Below are 20,000 nucleotides of genomic sequence, written 5' to 3'. Positions count from 1 at the left end.
ATACTTTTATGACTCAAAAAACGAAAGATGGATTTAGGATACATGCGTTGGTCTCACTGGACTTGATGGTGTGGTGGTTGTGAGTTATATGCCCACTGAAAGCTTGATAGATTTTTATTGATAATAATATGTCCTTAGTTCTCTTGTGAGCTAATGATGGGCCATTGAAGGTGCCATAGATCTTCTTTCTGTATGTTTTTGTGGTAGTGGAAATTATAACAATAGGATGGTAATTTGAAAAAACTAGGGCAGTCACCTTCCTTTGGGATAGAATGAACTAGTTTTTGTTTCCATTTTGCAAAGTGAAAAATTAAATGGAGAAAAAGTAATTGATAGCGTTAGCTTTATGGGCAAAGAATACTGGGGAGGCACAGAATTAGAGAGCCTCCCTTTTTCTGCAGAAAATTAAATAAAACATCATTCACCACCCAAAATAGGCCAGATAGTCAAGAGCATGTATCTGCTCTGTTGACTGGAAGGCTGAGGAACAGTAATGAAAATTTTAAACAAAAGAATGAGCATAGATTTCAATAACCAAAGATGAGACCTCACTAACATACGGTATCACAAGTTAGCGTTCACCAAGCATTGCAGCAAACAGTTCTGCTTAGAAATCAAGGTTAAGGCTCCTGTGTCAGGCCATTACTGGCAAGGTGGCAACAGCAGAAATGAGAGAGTGATCAGTGGACTTGGCGAGTGCTGTTGGAATTTGAAGACTAAACGCATAGTGTTTGAAGTCAAGAAGAACTCAGTCTTTTGAACATGGTTATGGATATCAAGGTCCTTCCTCTCCAATACCCCTTCCTGCTGTCTGTACATCACTTTTCTAAGTTTTTCTTTCCTGCTCTTTGTAACGCTTCTATTTAATACAGCCTTTTCACCAGACAAATAACCTCGTTCTTTTCACATAACCAAACCATCTCATACCAATAAGATTTACTCTTTCACATATTGTAGCCTTTTTTTACTACTGATATGTATCTCCATACTTTTCACTTTTCTAGTTCTTAATATGCAACATATACTAACCAAAGAATTAACCTCAACATTTATCTTGTTTAATGCACTCACCTCCGAAATGACTCTTCCCCTTCTTTTCCCCACACCTTGCTACTTTCTTAGCTTCGTCTATTCAGTGACACCTTTTTTTTTCTTTTTTTTTTTTTACTCCACCACTATCTGTCATATTTATTCCAGAATACTTTTACATGTAAATGGCCTCCATGTTTTAGTACCCCTATTAACATTCATTTTTTCTATATTCCTGGTTTCTGTTTAGCTTCATAACCTTACCTTAACTCACATTTACTGTTTTTTTATGAACACTTTTACTCTCTTTTGCTCGTTTTATGTTGCGTTAGATGTTTTAAATCTTTGAATTGGAAATATCTTAAGCTCGTCCAGAAGTAGCGATCTTACGAGACAAGAGCTGAATGTTCAGAGTTCCTACAAAAATGCCTGAATAAATCAATTTGAACCCCGTTTGCGGCACGCAGTCCAGCACGTCAAAATATTTAATGTTTCAGGAATCTGGATCAGTCTCTGCATGTAAAAAGGCGCTGGGGCTTTAAGTTACTACCATGGCTTTTCGGAAGTCTAATGATTTATTTTGTAAATCACAAAGCAGTTAAGAATTTGTCTCAACACGCGTTCCATCGGTGAAGACTGAATTAGAAAGGCGTACCATCATCAGTTATTTACTTCCTATTATTTTTTCTTGTGATTAATGTGAGTATTCACAGGGAAACGAAGTACCATTATGTAGGTAGGTCGACACATAAACTCCCCAACTTGAAATATGGAAACGATCTTTTGTTATACTTGAGCACCATCGGTTTGAGAGAATAATCAAAATTGACATCCACTATTTTCTTTGGCTATCGACTATCATATTACCTGATATCAGTTATACTTACCACTCTTTATTTATCATGGTTGGCTGATGGCCTGCTGGTGGGTACGTGGAGTTGTTCTTGAATACCAGATGACTGGTTTTCTTTCCCTGCGATTCCAAAAAGAGGCATTTTTCCCCCGAAAACTTCTTCAGACTGGGACAGATCTCTGTCTGAAAAAAAAGCGTGACTGATGAGAGTTAAATCTAGAATTTTGCTGTATGCTTTATTATAAGGTTTCACGTTGATTCTGTTTTAAGGACAATTATTTTAATTTTCTAGACAGGAATACCACAGATGCCCTAGGTAAAGCGAGCTACATTTTGCTATATCTGTATCCATCGGACAGAAATGAATAACCGAAGGACCTGTAATAATTCATGAACGAAGAAACCATTGACGAACGTGTTTTACACCTGTCGTTAATAGTAAATAATCCTTCGAGCCATTTGAGAGTCATTGGTAAGATCGCCGACACGTGAATAAGAAATGAGGGCAAAAGAGAGAGAGAGAGAGAGAGAGAGAGAAAGGCCGGCGCCTCCGCCGTATGCGGGTCGGCCGTGGAAAAGTGCAATTACCCATTCGGGTCCTTCGCTGAGCGACCTTTTGCAAATGCAGCAAGGGTCTGCGTTGCACCGTCAGGCAGCGGTCAACGACTCATTACTGCTTCATTAAATGTTCTCCTGACTGCCTGAGGTGAAGAAGGAATTTCACGAATGGAGGCAGAAGCTTCCCAGTCAAGACTGATTTATTCATTCTCTCACGGAAATGCTTCGTTTATTTTTTAGCAATGATTTGATTCATTACGTAGAGTGTATTTAACCTGTATTTAGGGATCATCTGTCCATGGGTGCATGTACATATGTTTTGAATGTATAAGATATTTTTTGTAACTATTGCAATAATTGTTTCAACGCTCGAGGCATAATTGCGGGCAGTTGACGGGACGCAGTAATAATTATGTATATTAACCAGGCACTGGGATCGTGGACATTCGATTGCAAGCCTTGGGGTGCGTCATTGGTTATGTTGAATGCGAGGAGAATCGCTTAATCCCTGTGGTTGCAGAGCGTTCATTTTGGCTGACCGAATTTGCGGATAATGGTTCTCTCTCTCTCTCTCTCTCTCTCTCTCTCTCTCTCTCTCTCTCTCTCTCTCACACACACACACACACACACGCATTTGTTTTTGTGAGTCTCAAGTTCTCAACACATTTCGCAAGTGGCGCAGTGTAAGAAATAATGGGGAGAAGTTTGTTCAGTGGCGTGTCATTCTATCATTGAATAGTTCGTGTGTCAGATTATTCTCTTGGCCCCATTTAAAAATTTGGATGAAACCACCACAAGGGAAAGGCCAGAGGTTCAACTAACTCCGAATCTTTATGAGATATAATGGTCATTAACACCAATATAGCAATATAGTGTTGTAGATTAGCGTTTAAGTTACAAGCGTATTGTCGTTAAGCGTACAATATTCCTAATAGGTATCATAATTTGAACTTGAAGCATTAACCTTGATCAGCATAATGCAGTTACCAAAGTTTATATGACAGCTTCATGAATTTGAATATGATTGGCTTACTTAGAAACAACAACGGTTTATCATTGTGTGAATTATAGTTTCCATATTGAAACCTCATAGTAAATAGTCATTAACAGAGACGTTTAAAAATCATGTCAGTAGTAGTGAAGGACTTAAAGCTGAATGTTGATAGTTAATGAGGTTTTAAGCGTACCATTCATAACGTTGCCATAACTGAATGACATAAAAAGAAACACCTGTCAAGTGTTTCAAAAGGGCAAATTTCTGGTAACCGAGGGCCACTTTATTTGTAGGTCCAGATTTACATGCATACTGAGGATTTTTTTTCTTACAAACATTATTTGAAAGTTGTGACCTTCAGTCAGACGGTTTGATCAGTACTTAAGGAGAGACGGTCATTAACTCATTCGTTTATAGTGCACGCTTACCTCACGGGGATGGAGCCAGTATTCCTTGGTGATTGTCTCGTCACAGCTCGTCACATGAACTGGAATTGTAAAAACTGGAAAGAAAAAAAAAATAAATGGCTCTCTCTCTCTCTCTCTCTCTCTCTCTCTCTCTCTCTCTCTCTCTCTCTCTCTCTCTCTCATTCTGTTTAAAATGTTTGTTAGACGTGCTGAGTTAGGGGTGATTTGTAATTGTTTGCAAGTAACTAGCGATCTAAAATGGAAACTAGTTTGATTACTGGATTGATTTTGTCGCGTTTTGCCCTGGTCCACAAGATGTTCCGTCATTTGTAAACAGTCTACAGTGAAGGGTGAAATTGGATTTATTAGTTGCAGTTGCAAGATACGAAAATATCTTGGGTATATAAAAGAATTGATATAGTACCCAAGAAAAAAATGAGAGAAAAAAAGTCATTAACTAAAATGATTAAGAGTAATTTGATTGAATACTTTACAGGGGAAAGTAAGTCATTTTACTGGTAAGTCAATGGGGAGTGTTAAATAAGTAAATGTACCTCAGAATAGAAGATAACATAATGATTCTGTTCTAAGAGAGCGCAGTCTTTAGTCAGTAGTTACTGTCTCAAAGTCAAAGGTTTCATTTCGAATCTTCTTATTGTTACGTATTTTATGCCTGAAGTTTTCTTTGTTTGTGCAGGCTTGTTCCGTATGTTAAGGGATTTTTAGCAACCCCCCCCCCCCCCCCCCCCCCGCCTCCTCAGAAGTCAAATACTAATTGTATGTGTATCATTACTGTTGTGATTGTCCTCTTTGCTCCCTGAACCAGAAGTGTTTCACTTTCCTTATTGTATTATTTTACTCTCCCTATGAAGACAGTTATTAAAAATAGCTGTTCTGCCTTTTTTCTGATACAAGCCGTGGTTCCCATGCTTGCGAGTAATTTGAAAGTTTTTTTTCTTACGTTTTTATTGATCATGTCCCTTAATATAAGCTGGAGCTTTTCTCTACAAATCTTCTGTGGGAAAGTTGCCTTAGTCATATACGCACTGATTGTTTAATTTTTTTTTTTTCTCTCCTTTCTTTGAAGAATTGTTCTAACGATATTGCCGTTATATGGGAAATTCATCAGTAGTAACAGTGTGTATTACTCAGGTAATGGTCGCTTATAAATTCAAGTAAAGACCATTAGTGGTCCGATCCGATTTTGGTTGATTGTTTGTCACCATTGTTCTCCTCCCCACACATATTTCATTGCCTTTCGATCTAGTGGATTTCCATTGTTTGGCTACGTCTCTCTCTCTCTCTCTCTCTCTCTCTCTCTCTCTTCTCTCTCTCCTCTCTCTCTCTCTCTCTCCTGCTGCCAGCTGTCTGTCCGAGTTGCAGCGCCACCTATCTCCCTCCCTATCTTTCATTGGATAATTTATTCCTTAATAGACGTTCTAGTTTTCCATCTTCCATCTTAGACTGCGTTATCTTTATACAGTATTTGGTTTTCGTTTCTATTTAGATCGAGTCTTCATTTTTCATTTCCCCATTTCATTAATAGATCTTGGTGGATCATTTTTCATTTCCCCATTTCATTAATAGATTGGTGATCATATCATTCAAGATTTGCTTGCTGATTTCATCGATTATGTTGACCATCATTTGCACGCCAAAAATAAATTCAAAGAAAGCGCTACTTGGTCTTTTTCCCCAAATGTTGGCCAATTATAAAGTGATCATCCATAACTGGACCAGTGCGTGACTTGTCTTAAAAACTGACAAAAGTCCTTGAGTATCTAGAGGGGGAGGTACATGAATTGAACTTACCACATTTATTATAGCCTCAACGAGGTGAATGACTTTCGCCTAATGTGGAAACATTTAGCAGCTAGATAAGAAATATGACCATAAAGGCAACTTTCTAACCCATGCCTGAGTGGTGTAGTATCAAAGATCTTGGCAGTACTATATCATGATATAAAAAACTTGTGACCCCACTGCCAACAAGGTTAGAGATAGAATGAGACTCATATGCAATGTTATGAATGAAACAGGAGTACCATAGAAGGCTCGAGTTAGATCTTGAACAATCGAGACTTAGCCTGGAACAGAAACTATAATGGCCATCACTCATCACTCAACTGGTGAATGGTGGGCAATCCCGTCCCTGACGTCACCAAAGGACTAACAACCAGTGGTAGTTTTAATGGCAACCTTGCAGCCACTACTGCCTTCAGCTCTTCATTGATCTTCATGTCCCGCCACAGTATTTCTTTGTGAATCTTTGGTTTTCATGCCCTGGAATGACCCATCATGTATCAATTTACAGAGTAAATATCATGCCATAATTAAGGTGTCAGGCAGCATACATTCTTGAATTTAAAGGCATTACCAAATGTCATTAATGAATGTCATCACAACATGAACTTGCTCTGCTGCTCTGCAACAAATCATACAAGATAAACCCATGCATTTTAGACAGCCAGAGAAAGTTCAAAGCCACTACATTTCACTCATTTCCCCCTTCATAATGTCTCTGCCCCCGCTGCTGTCATTTTAAACAAGAAGAAGAAATAAGGCATGCAACACTTGTGTATTTGAACTAAGCAGTTGCAAATCAAGTTTGCCACCGATTCGGATAAAAGATAAACACACTATGGTATGGTATGATATGGGCCCGCGTCCATACCAGAAACAGAGGACATTTGGTAAATGCTTTGGTCACAGAGCAGGAAGATACCTCTGTGGATGCTCCTAGATTGTGTAACTTGGCAATGGGTTGAAAAATAACGGACTCTTATTAGCGGATCATCACATACATTTGGTTTGATAGTTGTGATGGTTTCATCATATTTCTCGATTGTCTTGAGGGGTTGGGTTATATCGCTTTGCTGGTTTAATTGATGGTGACACTCAGTAAAGGGGTTAGTGCTGTTAGTTAACCTCACATAGTTCACTGTAATTGTAATACAGGTTGTTTTTAGCATCAGTTTAGTCCCTTGCTACCCTCTCTCCTAGTCTTTAAGTTTATCTTAATTCCTCCTTCACTTCTTACTTCTTGCTGTTCAGCCACTCTAACTCCGGTTTCCACATGAATGGCTGAAAGTACCCCAGTATTTAGCTTTAAAAACGAATTTTTATAAATCATATCAATTACTAGTGACATTATTTTTGAATTGATGCCTAATTGCTTATATTGCAAGCTTGATGGAAATATGATCACGCAGTTTTATCTATGTGTACAAAGCATCATTTGCAAACACATTTGCACTTTCAAGACACTCGTGAGGAATCGGAAAAAGAAATATGGGAGGTTGTTTCTTCTTTCTTTGGCAGATTTTGAAAGCATGGGGTCTTTGTTAACCAGTCCCCAGAACCCCGTTCAGGTAGGGCTATTTTTGAGATTTTGTCATAATCTGACATCAGAAACGTACCTGGAATGTCCTGGTGGCTCCTCAAAGAGTCCTAACCCACTGAAATTCTTACCCTGAAGCATATGAAGTGCATTTAACAAACTTGCCCTCGTTTGAGAGAAATTCTGGATCATTGCATTTGATGGAACATGGCTTCTTACCAAATATTTGTTGCCCTTGATAGTATCATTGTGCTTACATGGCAGATGGGTTCCAGCTGAATATTGCCAGAAAATCTCGATTTTTTAATATGGGAACATTTTACCGCGATCCTTTGGATGGATGAGTTAATGCTATCCCTTTTGTCTGTTGATACAGACATGTCGAACTATCCGGCACCCTTTGGAAAGAGTTAAGTGAGATTTAGAGCAGAGACTAGTCAAATTTATGACAAGGTGCCTAACCCATGTCTGTGGGTGTTGGAAAATATTTACACAGAACTCTCTCTCTCTCTCTCTCTCTCTCTCTCTCTCTCTCTCTCTCTCTCTCTCTCTCTCTCTCTCTCTCTCTCGTTCTTAATAGAATTTTCTCTTCACTTTAAGTTGAAGTTTTGTTTTTTCATTATGCCATTAGAGTCTCGGAGACAGTTATAACTGAAGTTAGCTTCTTGAATGCTTAGTTGAAGTGGAAGTTTGAAGTATCATGTTGGAGTTTCGGCTGTCTAATTTCCCCCTTGTTATCTTGATTGTCATGCAGCATCTCTTATTGTTACTACGTTAGTTCCTGAAGGTTACAGAGAACCGTCGAGAGCCTTCAAGGGCAAGATTAAGGTCCTTAGAATGGCCAAAGCTCCTTCAAGACCTAGAGTTTGTGGTGCCCGCTGCGTGGCAGTTAACCTCTGTTAAACGATTACCTTAGAAAAGGTTGAACATTTAAAGAGTTTAGTGTATGAACAGGAAACGCAGTCTGATTTTATGACCCAGATTTATGCAGTTTTCCTGTAGCAATTACCAAATGAGTTCTGAAGCTTGCTATCAGTATATTTAAATAAGTAAATACCAGAAAGCCTGTGACAGATTACGCTCAGTATTTGCTTCATACACAAGTAGTATTGGCATGGCGAGTAAGAGGTGAAGATGTTGACATTTCTTAAAAAGCAAAAGAATAATATTACAAGATCTCGTATACAGAAACTAAGTAAACGTGTTAAGAAAAGGATACGCAAAATAAAGTATACGGTATATGTGGAGAGAAAATTTCTCTTAATTCAACTTATACCTTTTATAGCGTTGTTAAAAATTATAGGAAACTTTCTCACCTTCGCGAAACTTGTGACTTCTATTGGTCAGCGAAGTTAAGAACGATATTTGGCGAAATGTGTCATGTTCAATCTTGGCACTGATCCATTCGACAGCGGGGTGCTTTCTCCTGTGTGTCTTCAGTCTCTTTGGGAATCTTTGCCGGATATGCCCTGGTTCAGCAAAGGAGGAGGTTGTTTGTAAGAGAATGCACCCCACAGTTGCTGAAATAGAAATATTGACTCAAGATACTCTGATATATATATATATATATATATATATATATATATATATATATATATACATTACATATACTATATATATATATATAATATATATATATATATATTATATATGTTATATATGTATATGTATATATATATGTGTAATTATCACATCACCGTGATTCATATAAATCTTCGAGCTACAAATGTCCTTTAATATCTAATTCGCTCTACCTCGGAATTGATATATTTTCATATATGTACCGAAGGGGAATTTTTAGTTGATGATAATTTCCTCCCCTCATGGGATTGAACCACCTTCCAACGGACAGGAACGAAATCAGGACCAACAGTGACGTTAGTGATTCGGCTAGCAAGTGAGGTTATAAGTTTATATCGATTATGACCTCACAAATCACCGTCGAACTCGGTTTTTTCATAATTAGAGTCGATATGAAACAGCCTCTACCATGTTAGCCAATTCAAACGTTTGACGCACGTAGCCATATTATGAATAATTATCACATCACCGTGATTCGAGCTACAAATGTCCTTTAATATCTAATTCGTTCTACCTAGGAATTGATATATTTTCATATATATACCGAAGGGGAATTTTTAGTTGATAATAATTTCGTCCCCTCATGGGATCAAACCACCGCCCAATGGACAGGAACGAAATCAGTACCGACAGTGACGTTAGCGATTCGGCTAGCAATGAGGTTATAAGTTTATATCGATTCTGACCTTACAAATCACCGTCGAACTCGGTTTTTTCGTGATTAGAATCGTTATGAAACCCACTCTACCATGTTAGCCTATTCAAACGTTTGAAGCACGTAGCCATATTATGAATAATTTTCACATCACCGTGATTCATATAAATCATTCGAGCTACAAATGTCCTTTAATATCTAATTTGCTCTACCTCAGAATTGATATATTTTCATATATGTACCGAAGGGGAATTTTTAGATATTAAAGGACATTTGTAGCTCGAATGATTTATATGAATCACGGTGATGTGATAATTATTCATAGTATTGCTATGTGCGTCAAATGTTCGAATTGGCTAACATGGTAGAGGGGGTTTCATATCGATTCTAATCACGAAAAAACCGAGTTCGACGCTGATTTGTAAGGTCAGAATCGATATAAACTTATAACCTCACTTGGTAGCTGAATCGCTAACGTCACTGTCGGTCCTGATTTCGTTCCTGTCAGTTGGACGGTGGTTCGATCCCATGACAGGACAAAATTATTATCAACTAGAAATTCCCCTTCGGTACATATATAAAAATATATCATTTCTGAGGTAGAGCAAATTAGATATTAAAGGACATTAGTAGCTCGAATTATATATATATATATATATATATATATATATATATATAATATATATGTATATATATATGTGGGTGTGTGGTGTGTCTCATCACATCACCGTGCTTCATATATACGCATTAAGCTACAAATGTCCTTTAATATCCAATTCGCTCTACCTCGGAATTAATATATTTTCATGTATGTTAACCGAAGAGGAATTTTTTAGTTGATAAGGAATTCCCCTTTGGTTAACATATATGAAAATATATTAGTTCTGAGGTAGAGCAGTTTCCAACACATAAGGATTGCGTGCACCGTAAAATACGGGAGTAATGTCAGTGTAATGATGCGTGTAAGTTTATTGAATATATGAATGAAAGTATAATTAATGTGCTTACAGTAAGTTTGGTGCACTCTTTTTTTTTAAAGTTACTTGAAAGATGCCACAGTGTATTTTGAAAACATTCAATCTGGGGTTGATCTGTGTGGTAGGTATTAGCCTAACTCAGAATTCTTAGTTAAATCTGGAGATCGGCCTCTATAGCAAAGTCGGCTTCTACTCCGCAGTTTACGCGGTATATGTACCCAAATATACTACATATATGTGTGTGCGTACGTATATGTATGTATGTACATATATTTAATTGCTTAATTAGAATATGAGTTATGAGTGTATCATTCATGATTTCTGATTTTTTTTTTATCATATTTGCTTAAGCCTGCTCTTTTGGTGGTTACATAGTGTGATATTCTATTTAGGTGATGCTTCATAAATAACGTTTAAAGATATTGAAGCAACAGAAATATACAGATTACTTTGGGGTTAGGCCTTGCTCTTTCCCTTCAGTCTTCCCTTTCTTTTCTTTTCCTTGAGACAAATGCTGGAAGAACCCCGTGAGTAGCCCGTTTATTGATATTGACAGAAAAAAATTAAACTTACCTATCAGGTAGCAGTTAGTTACGGAGCCACGAATGATCATAGCGGTCCCCTTCACTTGTTCGTTTTCCTTACGTCAGGACTTGACTGATTTTTAAAAATCTTTTTGTTTAGGATGTCCTGAAGAAGAGGACAGGAAATAAATATTAGTTTTAAGAATGCATGATGTATATGGGTATGCATAAAATCATTGTAAGCATATGCATGCTATTAAAGCACTAATTTTGTTCTCGCCAATTAACTGTTTTACTTTTAGTAGAGCTGGCTTTTAGAAAAACAAGACACTATTCACCAACATTTTCTAACTGCAGAATCAAGGATAAATCTACATATATCAAAGTAAAATTCCAAAATATCAGTCGCTTCTTATGCCTACCCAGAAGGTTCATCTACAGTGTATCATGACCCCGTCACACCACACACACACACAACACACACACACAAACACAGCTCCCTTCACCTCGCTGTTGAATACTGTGGGACAGTACTGGACATTAAGCTTAGTTAGTCGTTCTAGCACCTCCCTGTCTTGCCAACAGTATCTGATTCCCCATCGCTTCCATCCAAATTTCTCGAATTTTACTCTTTTTTTTCCCCAGTTTATATTTGTACATTCTCTCTACGTGGCCATCCCATCACAAATCTCTCTTATCCATATTTTCACTCTTTCAAGTCTTTGTACTTTCATTATCATGTATTCTGGAAGTAGTTCATATCATCAGCTGGCACCCTTGTACACCCAAGTACTGCACCTCATTTCTGTGAACTTAGAAATGATAAGTTTTGCTTCTCTAGTAACTTCTCTTCCAGACATTTTGCAGAGATTGTACTATACTCTTATTCCTTGCTTCATCTGATATATTATTCACCCATTTATCCCTTAAACACATATAGGACTCAACCGCTTGGAAATTCTGTCTCTCAAACTCAAATTTCAGAATTTTTTTTATATCCATCATTCTCGATTGGACATAACTTTGTCTTGCAAACGCTTTTACTTCAAGCCATATATCCTAGATCTTGCTTTCATCTTCCTGAGCAATACCTCCAAACTGTATACTGTTTTCGTCATTTATGAACCATCTCATGCAGACAAACTTTTTACTTCTACTTATCTTTGTATTTAATTTAGTTCTTATGGCATAAAGACTATATAAGAATTCTTATCTACACATTCATCCTTTTTTCTTTCATTTGTATTCAACATCCACATTATACATCTATGAAAAGGGATTGCTCAACAGTGCCCTCATATAGTTCCAAAGTGATTCCATCATTCACTTCCAAAGTGATTCCAGGGTTCTTCCCATCTTGCAATTCATCGTTGTTCCAACACATGTACAAACCTATGCTTTCATATGTGGAGTAATCTTTCTTACCTAGCTTCGGCCGTTCTTGGCTCTCCTCTGATAACAAAATCCTATCGCCACCTTGGTCATGTGTTGTGACCTGACCCGACCTCCCTTGTTCATTGTTTTTGCAGTCATGCTGGTGGTCATATATTTCCAATTCATCTCTCTCGTTTTTTCTTTCTCTGACCCTGTTTACTGTAATAAGTGTTGATATGTTCAATTCTGTAGTGATATTTGCTGTTGTGTGTTGGTCTTGAATCTTTGTCCCTGAATGCAGGACAAAGGAGTGAAGGAGTGCGTCTCTCACGTGCATTCTACTCTCGAATATGTGATGTACAGTTTAGCCTAGTTTCTTTGTGATGGGGATCCCATCCCAAGCTTTCATGATGTAATTAAAAACATTTTGTGTCAATCTATGAGATTTTTCCGGGTTCAGGGAAAGTGTTTTCAGTGCCCACATGATCACACATGTTCATGTTTTTTCCCCACACCAAAGTGTTAGTGTGCATTCACTTTCTTCCTGCAGTGATGGACGAGATTGGGAAACTTGAAGTGTAGCGTTGTGCAGGCAAGGACAAGCCCTATAACAAACCCATATTACCTATAGGTGTTGACCCCTATTCTGTGTGTATCTCTTGCAGGGGTCATAAATGTTCCCATGAGGCCTCGTGTGGAGAGTGCTCATCATGGTCGTCGTCCCAGTGGGGAAAGAAGGCCACCCCTATCTCTATTCCTTCTCTCTCCCCCACCATCGTTGCCACTACAAACTCCTTCTCCATTACCAAACCTCCAGTAAGGATATTCTTCCTCTCTCTTTACCTTCCAATAAAAAGAAACCTGACCAGATTTGGCAAGCTCTTTATTAGGCCCTCAAGAAAGTTTCAGGATAGTGGCGAGGTGGAGATAGAGGAACCACCCCTGGAGGGAGTTAGAGCGTGTTCCAGAAGCATGAAACAGAAGTATACCTCTTCGAGGCAAGAGTGGGATGGAGCAGAGTAGCATTCCTCCTGACACCGCCCCCGACACTGATCCCAAGATGGCAGATGGATGGAAAGTCAGGTAAACGTTGCCTTTTGGGTTCAGGAGACAGGTCTCAAGAACGGCACTACTCTGAGGGCAGCCACAGCAGAGCAGAGTCCCTTGCTTCCCATTATTGTCCCGAATATCGATCACCAGAACAGGAAAGTGGGCAAGAGGCCATATCTGACTTGACCTCCCCCAGACATTGGGGACTTGATGACCACCCAGGGGAATGGAATGGAGAATGATAGATAATGTGGAGGGGCCAACTTATCTGGTATTACCACATACTCAGAGGAAGGTAAGGAGTCCTCCCTTCTGGATCTTCCAGAAGAGGAGAGCAGCTTCTCGGACCTCATCCTCAAGATCCGTAGAAAATTGGACCAACCAGAACCAGAGAATGCGGTGTTTGGAGACTGTCCTAACTTCTACACGGAGCATATGTCGGATAGCATTCCTTAGGCCAAACAAACTGTCCGACTTCCCAACCTCTGCAAGTTCCCAAAAATTACTGCCCCCAGCTTCCTTCTGAGGAATGTGAATGCAGTGATCTGCTGCCTTCCTGGAAGCTGCATTGAGGGCCATCTCTTGGCTCGACAGGTGACAAGGGGTGTGTGTGTGGATGAAAGAAGTGAAAGGCTTTATCTTATGTGGGCAAGCATGTGGTCCACACATGGGTTAATACTTCAGAAGGATGCACATCTCAGCCAATAATTAACAGCCTGAGAAATAGCCCCCTCATGGATGTGCCCATGTACTTCCCTTCAGAGTTGTAGAGCAAGGCAGTGACTGAGAAGAGAGAAGATGCGAAGGACTCAATCTCAGCGACATCGCTCAGGTTGGATCCAAGAGGGCAGTTGATCAGCACGATGGCCCAAAGTAGGCCAGCACTGACCTTGAGACAGTCATTTTCCCTTCGATTTCGACAACAGCGCCTCCCAACTCCTTAGGGAAGACCACGAAAGGAAGAAAGGCAGTCGTTCTAGGACCTCTCAACCACTCAGTCCCAGGAAGAGCAACAGAATGGGGAAAAGAGGGGGCACTAGAAGAGGTTTGGATGTTTCCACCCCCACATCAGACTAATGAGGGGGGCCTGTCTAGGGAACAAGTAGCCAGAGTGGCAGCAGTGCGGAGCAGAGGAGTGGACAACCCAGTCCTTCAGGAAGGGATATGTCCTCCCCTTCGAGCATTAACCACTTTTGTTGACATCAGTACCATTCGAGTTGCCCTCTTACCGGAGTGACTTGCCCAAGGAGCTAGCTCAGCAGTGGGGAAAGGAGACATGCTACAGAAGGTGACAGTAGATGTAGTGGAGGGCAACACACTGCCTCTTCCTGGTGGAGAAAACATCAGGTGGGTGGCTGCCCACCATAGATCTGTCAACACTGAATAGATTCATATGGTTGACTTCTTTCAAAATGAAGGAGGCTAAGTCGATCTCAGCAGTGATCAGGGAGGGAGACTTCTTGGTCTTGTTGGACCTTCAAGATGTGTATCTCCACATCCTGTTACATCCCTCCTCCAAGAAGTTCCTACACTTGTCTCGTGAGAGTCCCCGAAGTATTCATCTGGGTGTTTCAACTGGTGTCAGAATGGTCCCACAGGAGGGGTATCTGACTATGGAGGTACCTGGACGACTGACACATTCTAGCACCCTCAGCAGAACAAGCCGCAATGAACAGATGCGTTCTGCAATTGTGCAGGTACCTAGGAATTTTGATCAACACCTTAAAGTTGGTAAGTTATAGTAACATAGAATTAAAGTGATGAACTGAAGAGCAAATAAAATTGAAAGAAAAATAGACATATTGAAAGTAGGAATCAACCATGGTTTAAGGATAACGAGTACAGTTTTATTCAAGTAAAGTGAGTACAGTCAACCAGTGACCATCACAATGAGGTCTTTAGCTTTGCTTCCACTCTTATGGAGTACCGGGATACCCTAGTTTCAAGATGAGTTAAAATTTGATATGCTCTAGCCATTGCTAAAGCAAAAGAAAAGACATTTCTGATTGACTGTTCATTGTGTTACCCAGTAACTGGAATGGAATACCAACAGCACTGTTTCATGGGGCTGAGAAGATGTGGAAAACCAATGAAGATGAGCTGCATTACAAACTGAAGAAATGTGTTCTGTACTCTCAGCATCTGATCTTTCCTAGTCAGGTTTCTTTTCCAGTGCAATGTAACTTGTCCATCTAGCATAAGGTTAGTGCAAATTATTAAATAATCTTACAGGGAGCTATTTGCAACGACTATAGGAGTCTTTCAAAACTGCTAACTAAGCAGTAGATGCACATAAATGGCTTGACAACAAAAAGGTCTGTAAAAGTGGGTAAACATCAGAATAAACAGGCATTGGTCCAGCTGTAAAGCAGCATCAAGTAGATGAAGGAAGGTTTGTTCTGCAATAAATGAAGCTGCAGAGCACTCATGAAGACAAGGCAACTATTGAAGTCTTCCCAACAAGGAAACATGAGACAGATGCAGGAATATTTCTCTATGCAGTTAACATTGATGCTGCACCTAGACTTTAGCATTTTGGAGAGTGACATATTGGCCATAGATGACCAGTACATGTTGCAAAAGACTGTCTTTGTTATCTTATTTTTTAATTTATTTTTTTACCCTTCCTCTATCTGTTATAACTTTGCCTATGATTTTATGTATCCAGCTCCCCTATAACTGTCCCAATCGCCATGCCGCGTACAGTTCTTAAAATTATCAAACCCACCTTAAGAAAAAGTGATTCGAGGATTTCAGTAAATCCTTTACAGTTAGCGGCACCTAGTGCTATTAGTTTCTCCCCCCTCCCCCTCCCCCTCCCCCTCTTGCTGAATATTGTTTGAGGTTGGGAGTCTTCTTGAAAAAGATTAACCTGTCATCCCACTTTCTGTGCCTTATCAGAGTAGTTTGCTAGTGGCAGTGAAAGACAAAGGAGAGTCAGTGGGTGTCTGTGCTGCCAATCACTTATGAAATGCCTGCTAATAAAGAAATCCATTCTTTAATTAGAGGAAAGTATTGTTAAGTCTTCTTGTTTTACTCTCCATCAAAAATGTTTACGACACCACATTTATGACTGTGATTGTATGTTAAGTATATTCTTTATGCTGATCATGTTCCTCACCCAAGGTAACTGTGATGCTGTAAAGCAATTTATAATTTATATCATTCAACTCTGTCACTCTAAACAAATACTGCTCACTAGTTGTTAGGAACTCCAACTTATGCATGCATTCTCCTAAGGCAATACTTAAACTGGGCTTTATCTCAATTGAGGCTTGTCTGTACTCACTCTCCATCATTGCAGAATTGTAAATAGAATATTTTTGGCATGTGTATTACACCCTGTTTTATTAAGTTTATTTAAACTTTCTCAACACCTTGAAGAAGAATATCTTAACACTTTGAAGAAGAATAAATTAATTCCTGTTGTGAAGTCTGCTGCAGAACAGTGTTCATTGGTGTTGATCCTTAGAATATTAACTTTTTGATGAAGCTAAATTTAATGGATTAATTTTGCCTAAAATGGAAAATCGGTATCTTCAAGTCATATGACACGAATTTAAAGGGTCTTGTGGCATTTACATTAAAACTTGAATTCATCACAACACAAATGAAATGTGAATGGAGCTCAGAGCAACCTATACTGCAGCCGAATTTCTGCCTTTAGTGTATGGTCACAGGATGTGTTACTTTCAGCAGTTAATTGGAAAATATCAGATACTTTGTCTTCAAAGTTCAAAAGAGAATGGTGTAGATGTGTTTGAAGTTTTTGCATTGAAGATTTTGCATTGAGAAAAGAGGAGAAATTCCTCATGACTCTTTGTGAGCCAAAATAAAAAAGAAAAGCATTTTGAATTAACTGCACAGTCCGCCTACAAATATTCAACATTCTGCATGATTAATGTGACAAAATGTGTTGTCATTTACCCACATTGGCCAAACTCAAATTGGTAATGAATGACAGAGGAGAAGAAAATCATCTGTATACTTGAACTAATGTACCTCAATGGCCATAGTACATTTGACCACTGAAATGGTGCTCTGCCGGTGGGAAAAATTCAAAATTGTGCAGTATTGTGTCCCAATGACAGATTTTAATGCTCAATTCAGCTTTGCATGATTTAAGAGAGGATAAAGATGAAAGTATTATAGGTCGAGGGTTACATCTAGAAAGTATTATAGGTCGAGGGTTACATCTAGATTGTGGAGTGTGCTTCACCAGCTAATGCAATAAGGAGGTAAACAGCTCTGCCTACATGGAAGATTTCGGGGGAAATGAGCAGACCTTGTTGGGACTAAGTTGCTAGCTTGGAATTCTCCCATTTTCTAGATATTCGTATTGTTTCTACTTATCAAATAATCCAATGTATGTAATTCGTTCACATAATGAACTAGTCTATAGCTCATTTGTTAGATCTATATCTATATAAGAAGACTATTCGTTTTGTTTTACCTCAGGTTTCGACACTATAGCCTTCTATTAGCTGCAGCAAGAGATGAGTTTTGCTAAGTAACTATTGTCCATTAATTATATAGAAATAATTACCTATTCACGCTATAGGAAATCTATCCACGGGTCTTCTCGCTCGTTATCAAAGTGGCAAGCCGTAACCATGTTTCATTGGCACTGAATCCCTTAGTAGTGAAACCATTGTCGAGTCTCCTCTGAATATCACACATTGTATATATGTTTTGTTGATTACAAGGGCAGGGAATATCAGAAATGAAAGCATAATATGCTGCACTTACTGTGCAATTCTTGTTTTTTAGAAATATATATAAACAAGCTGAGGTTACTTAAAATTGCGTGAAAAATTATGTTGATTGATACGCTGCTTCATATCTTCCTCGTATATATACATTACGAATAACTTGATCACGAAATATATAAAACATGATGTTATGTATACATAGCATCAAGTTTTATATATTTCATGATCAAGTTATTCATCATGAGGGCCACGTTGACTTTGACTTTCCTGCTCCCACTGCTGAGTTGATTCGTCACCTCTTTCCCCAAGTGTCCTATTGGCGGTGCACTCTACCAGAATTCACTTGAAATTCCTAAAAAATTGCCTGGCGAAACACGCCGCATAAGAAGATACAACCAACATCCTTTTAATTAATTTTCTTCAATGATGTTAAAACGTCACATTGCTGCCGCGAAATTGGAGGGTAAGAAGAAATTTAAAGAATTGGAAAAATCGCGACGCACTTTCAACTACTCGATTCCCACTGATTGGAAACACATTAAGGCAAAAAATATATGGAAAACTTCGTAGGACTACAGACACATTGATTAGAAAACTGGATAGAAAATTAAACAACCTATCGACAACAGTGACTAGACCAATAATGCTAGAGTGAATTTATCAAGCAAACAAATAAGTGAAAATGCAGTGGGTGCATGAGGCTCTGGTTTGTCATTCTTCATTTGCAACAAACCTTCAGCTTTATCAATAGCAACATCTCAATATAAGTTTGAAAAATACTGTGACCTACCACAAAACCATTTAACATTATCAAAGGCATAACATATAGTGCTGCATATGCCTTATCATGAAAATAATTTCCTTGCTCATTACATAAAAATTTAAAAGAATTGAAGAATGTTACTAGCTTACACATTACTAAGGCCGATAAATCCAATAGTTTAGTAGTTTTGGACAAAATTGACTACATAGGACGCATGCATACTTTACTAGAAGATGAAACAAACAAAAAACTCACAAAGAATCCGTTGGATGAAGTAATGAAAAACTTTAATATCCCTATGAAACAAATTCTTAAAGATAAAAAAGAATTGTTGTGTAAATTAACTGTAAAGTGTCCCTCATTACCTTATTTATATGGTCTAGTTAAAACTCATAAAGAAAACAACTCTATGTGGCCAATTATTAGTAGTGTAGGATCAATTGCTTATAAACTATCTAAATATATCACTAAATTGTTATCCCCATTACTTGGAACTGTATGTAATTCACACATCCGGAATTCTCTTGATCTTGTGGAAAAACTAAAAAACATTGTATTAAACCCTAGTGACAAATAACATCATTTACAAAATTCCTTGGATGGATTGCCCATCTTTTTATGGTCGGTGTGCATGTTAAATTAAGTTATTTCATTATTTTATAAAATAAATTCGGCCTTCGGCAGGAGTAATTGCTACTGCCCTTTTCATAAGAGTGCTGCGATAACCTGCGCCCCTCCGCCTTCGTTAATTAGTGAATAGCCATTAACTCTTTTGTTTATTTTTTTTTCTCTTCGAGTGTTTGGGTTTGAGTGAGAACCGTGAACGAGATTGCTGCAGCCTGGGACGAGGAGTTCGGACCCTACCTTGATCTCAGACGTAGATCCTAATTTAGCAGCCGTTGATGGACGTTCTTTTTCTTTTTCTTCATAAGTAATTGTGCTTTTGGAGGATTGTTTTCGCTGGTGTCTTTGAGCCACCTGCGTAAATTGTACACTTCTTTGGATCACGCCCACGTATGCAGGGGTATTATCACCTGCGATAGCCCCACCTCGCTTGTTACGTCCTGCAAGTGTATGTGTCACTTGCGACCTTCGCTTTGCGTCATTTTCCCCGCCTGAGGATCCCGCGGGAAGACGGTGCTGTCGTTCCATCCCGGCACTGTTGGAGGTACTATAGCCGTGA

The 20,000-nt window shown here is 38.7% G+C and overlaps 1 protein-coding gene across 2 annotated transcripts in view; it reads right to left on the bottom strand.

Moving 5' to 3' along the window:
• LOC135219559 (uncharacterized) overlaps positions 1-20,000 on the bottom strand; it is a 37,977-nt gene that overhangs the window by 11,947 nt on the left and 6,030 nt on the right. The window contains exons 2-5 of one of the 2 annotated variants that reach the window (XM_064256429.1): positions 10,968-11,084; positions 8,498-8,650; positions 3,863-3,936; positions 1,917-2,065 (exon numbers count right to left, since the gene is read on the bottom strand). In XM_064256429.1, the coding sequence (XP_064112499.1) occupies positions 1,917-2,065; positions 3,863-3,936; positions 8,498-8,650; positions 10,968-11,007 (416 nt within the window). In that variant the 5' untranslated portion in view covers positions 11,008-11,084. Of the gene's footprint in view, positions 1-1,916; positions 2,066-3,862; positions 3,937-8,497; positions 8,702-10,967; positions 11,085-20,000 lie in introns of both variants that reach the window. The other variant, XM_064256430.1, reaches the window with a different exon arrangement.

Source organism: Macrobrachium nipponense, chromosome 1 (assembly GCF_015104395.2).
Source record: "Macrobrachium nipponense isolate FS-2020 chromosome 1, ASM1510439v2, whole genome shotgun sequence".
Taxonomy (NCBI): Eukaryota; Metazoa; Arthropoda; class Malacostraca; order Decapoda; family Palaemonidae; genus Macrobrachium; species Macrobrachium nipponense.
Note: the sequence above shows the minus strand (reverse complement) of the source record. Positions and strands in the feature narration are given on the sequence as shown.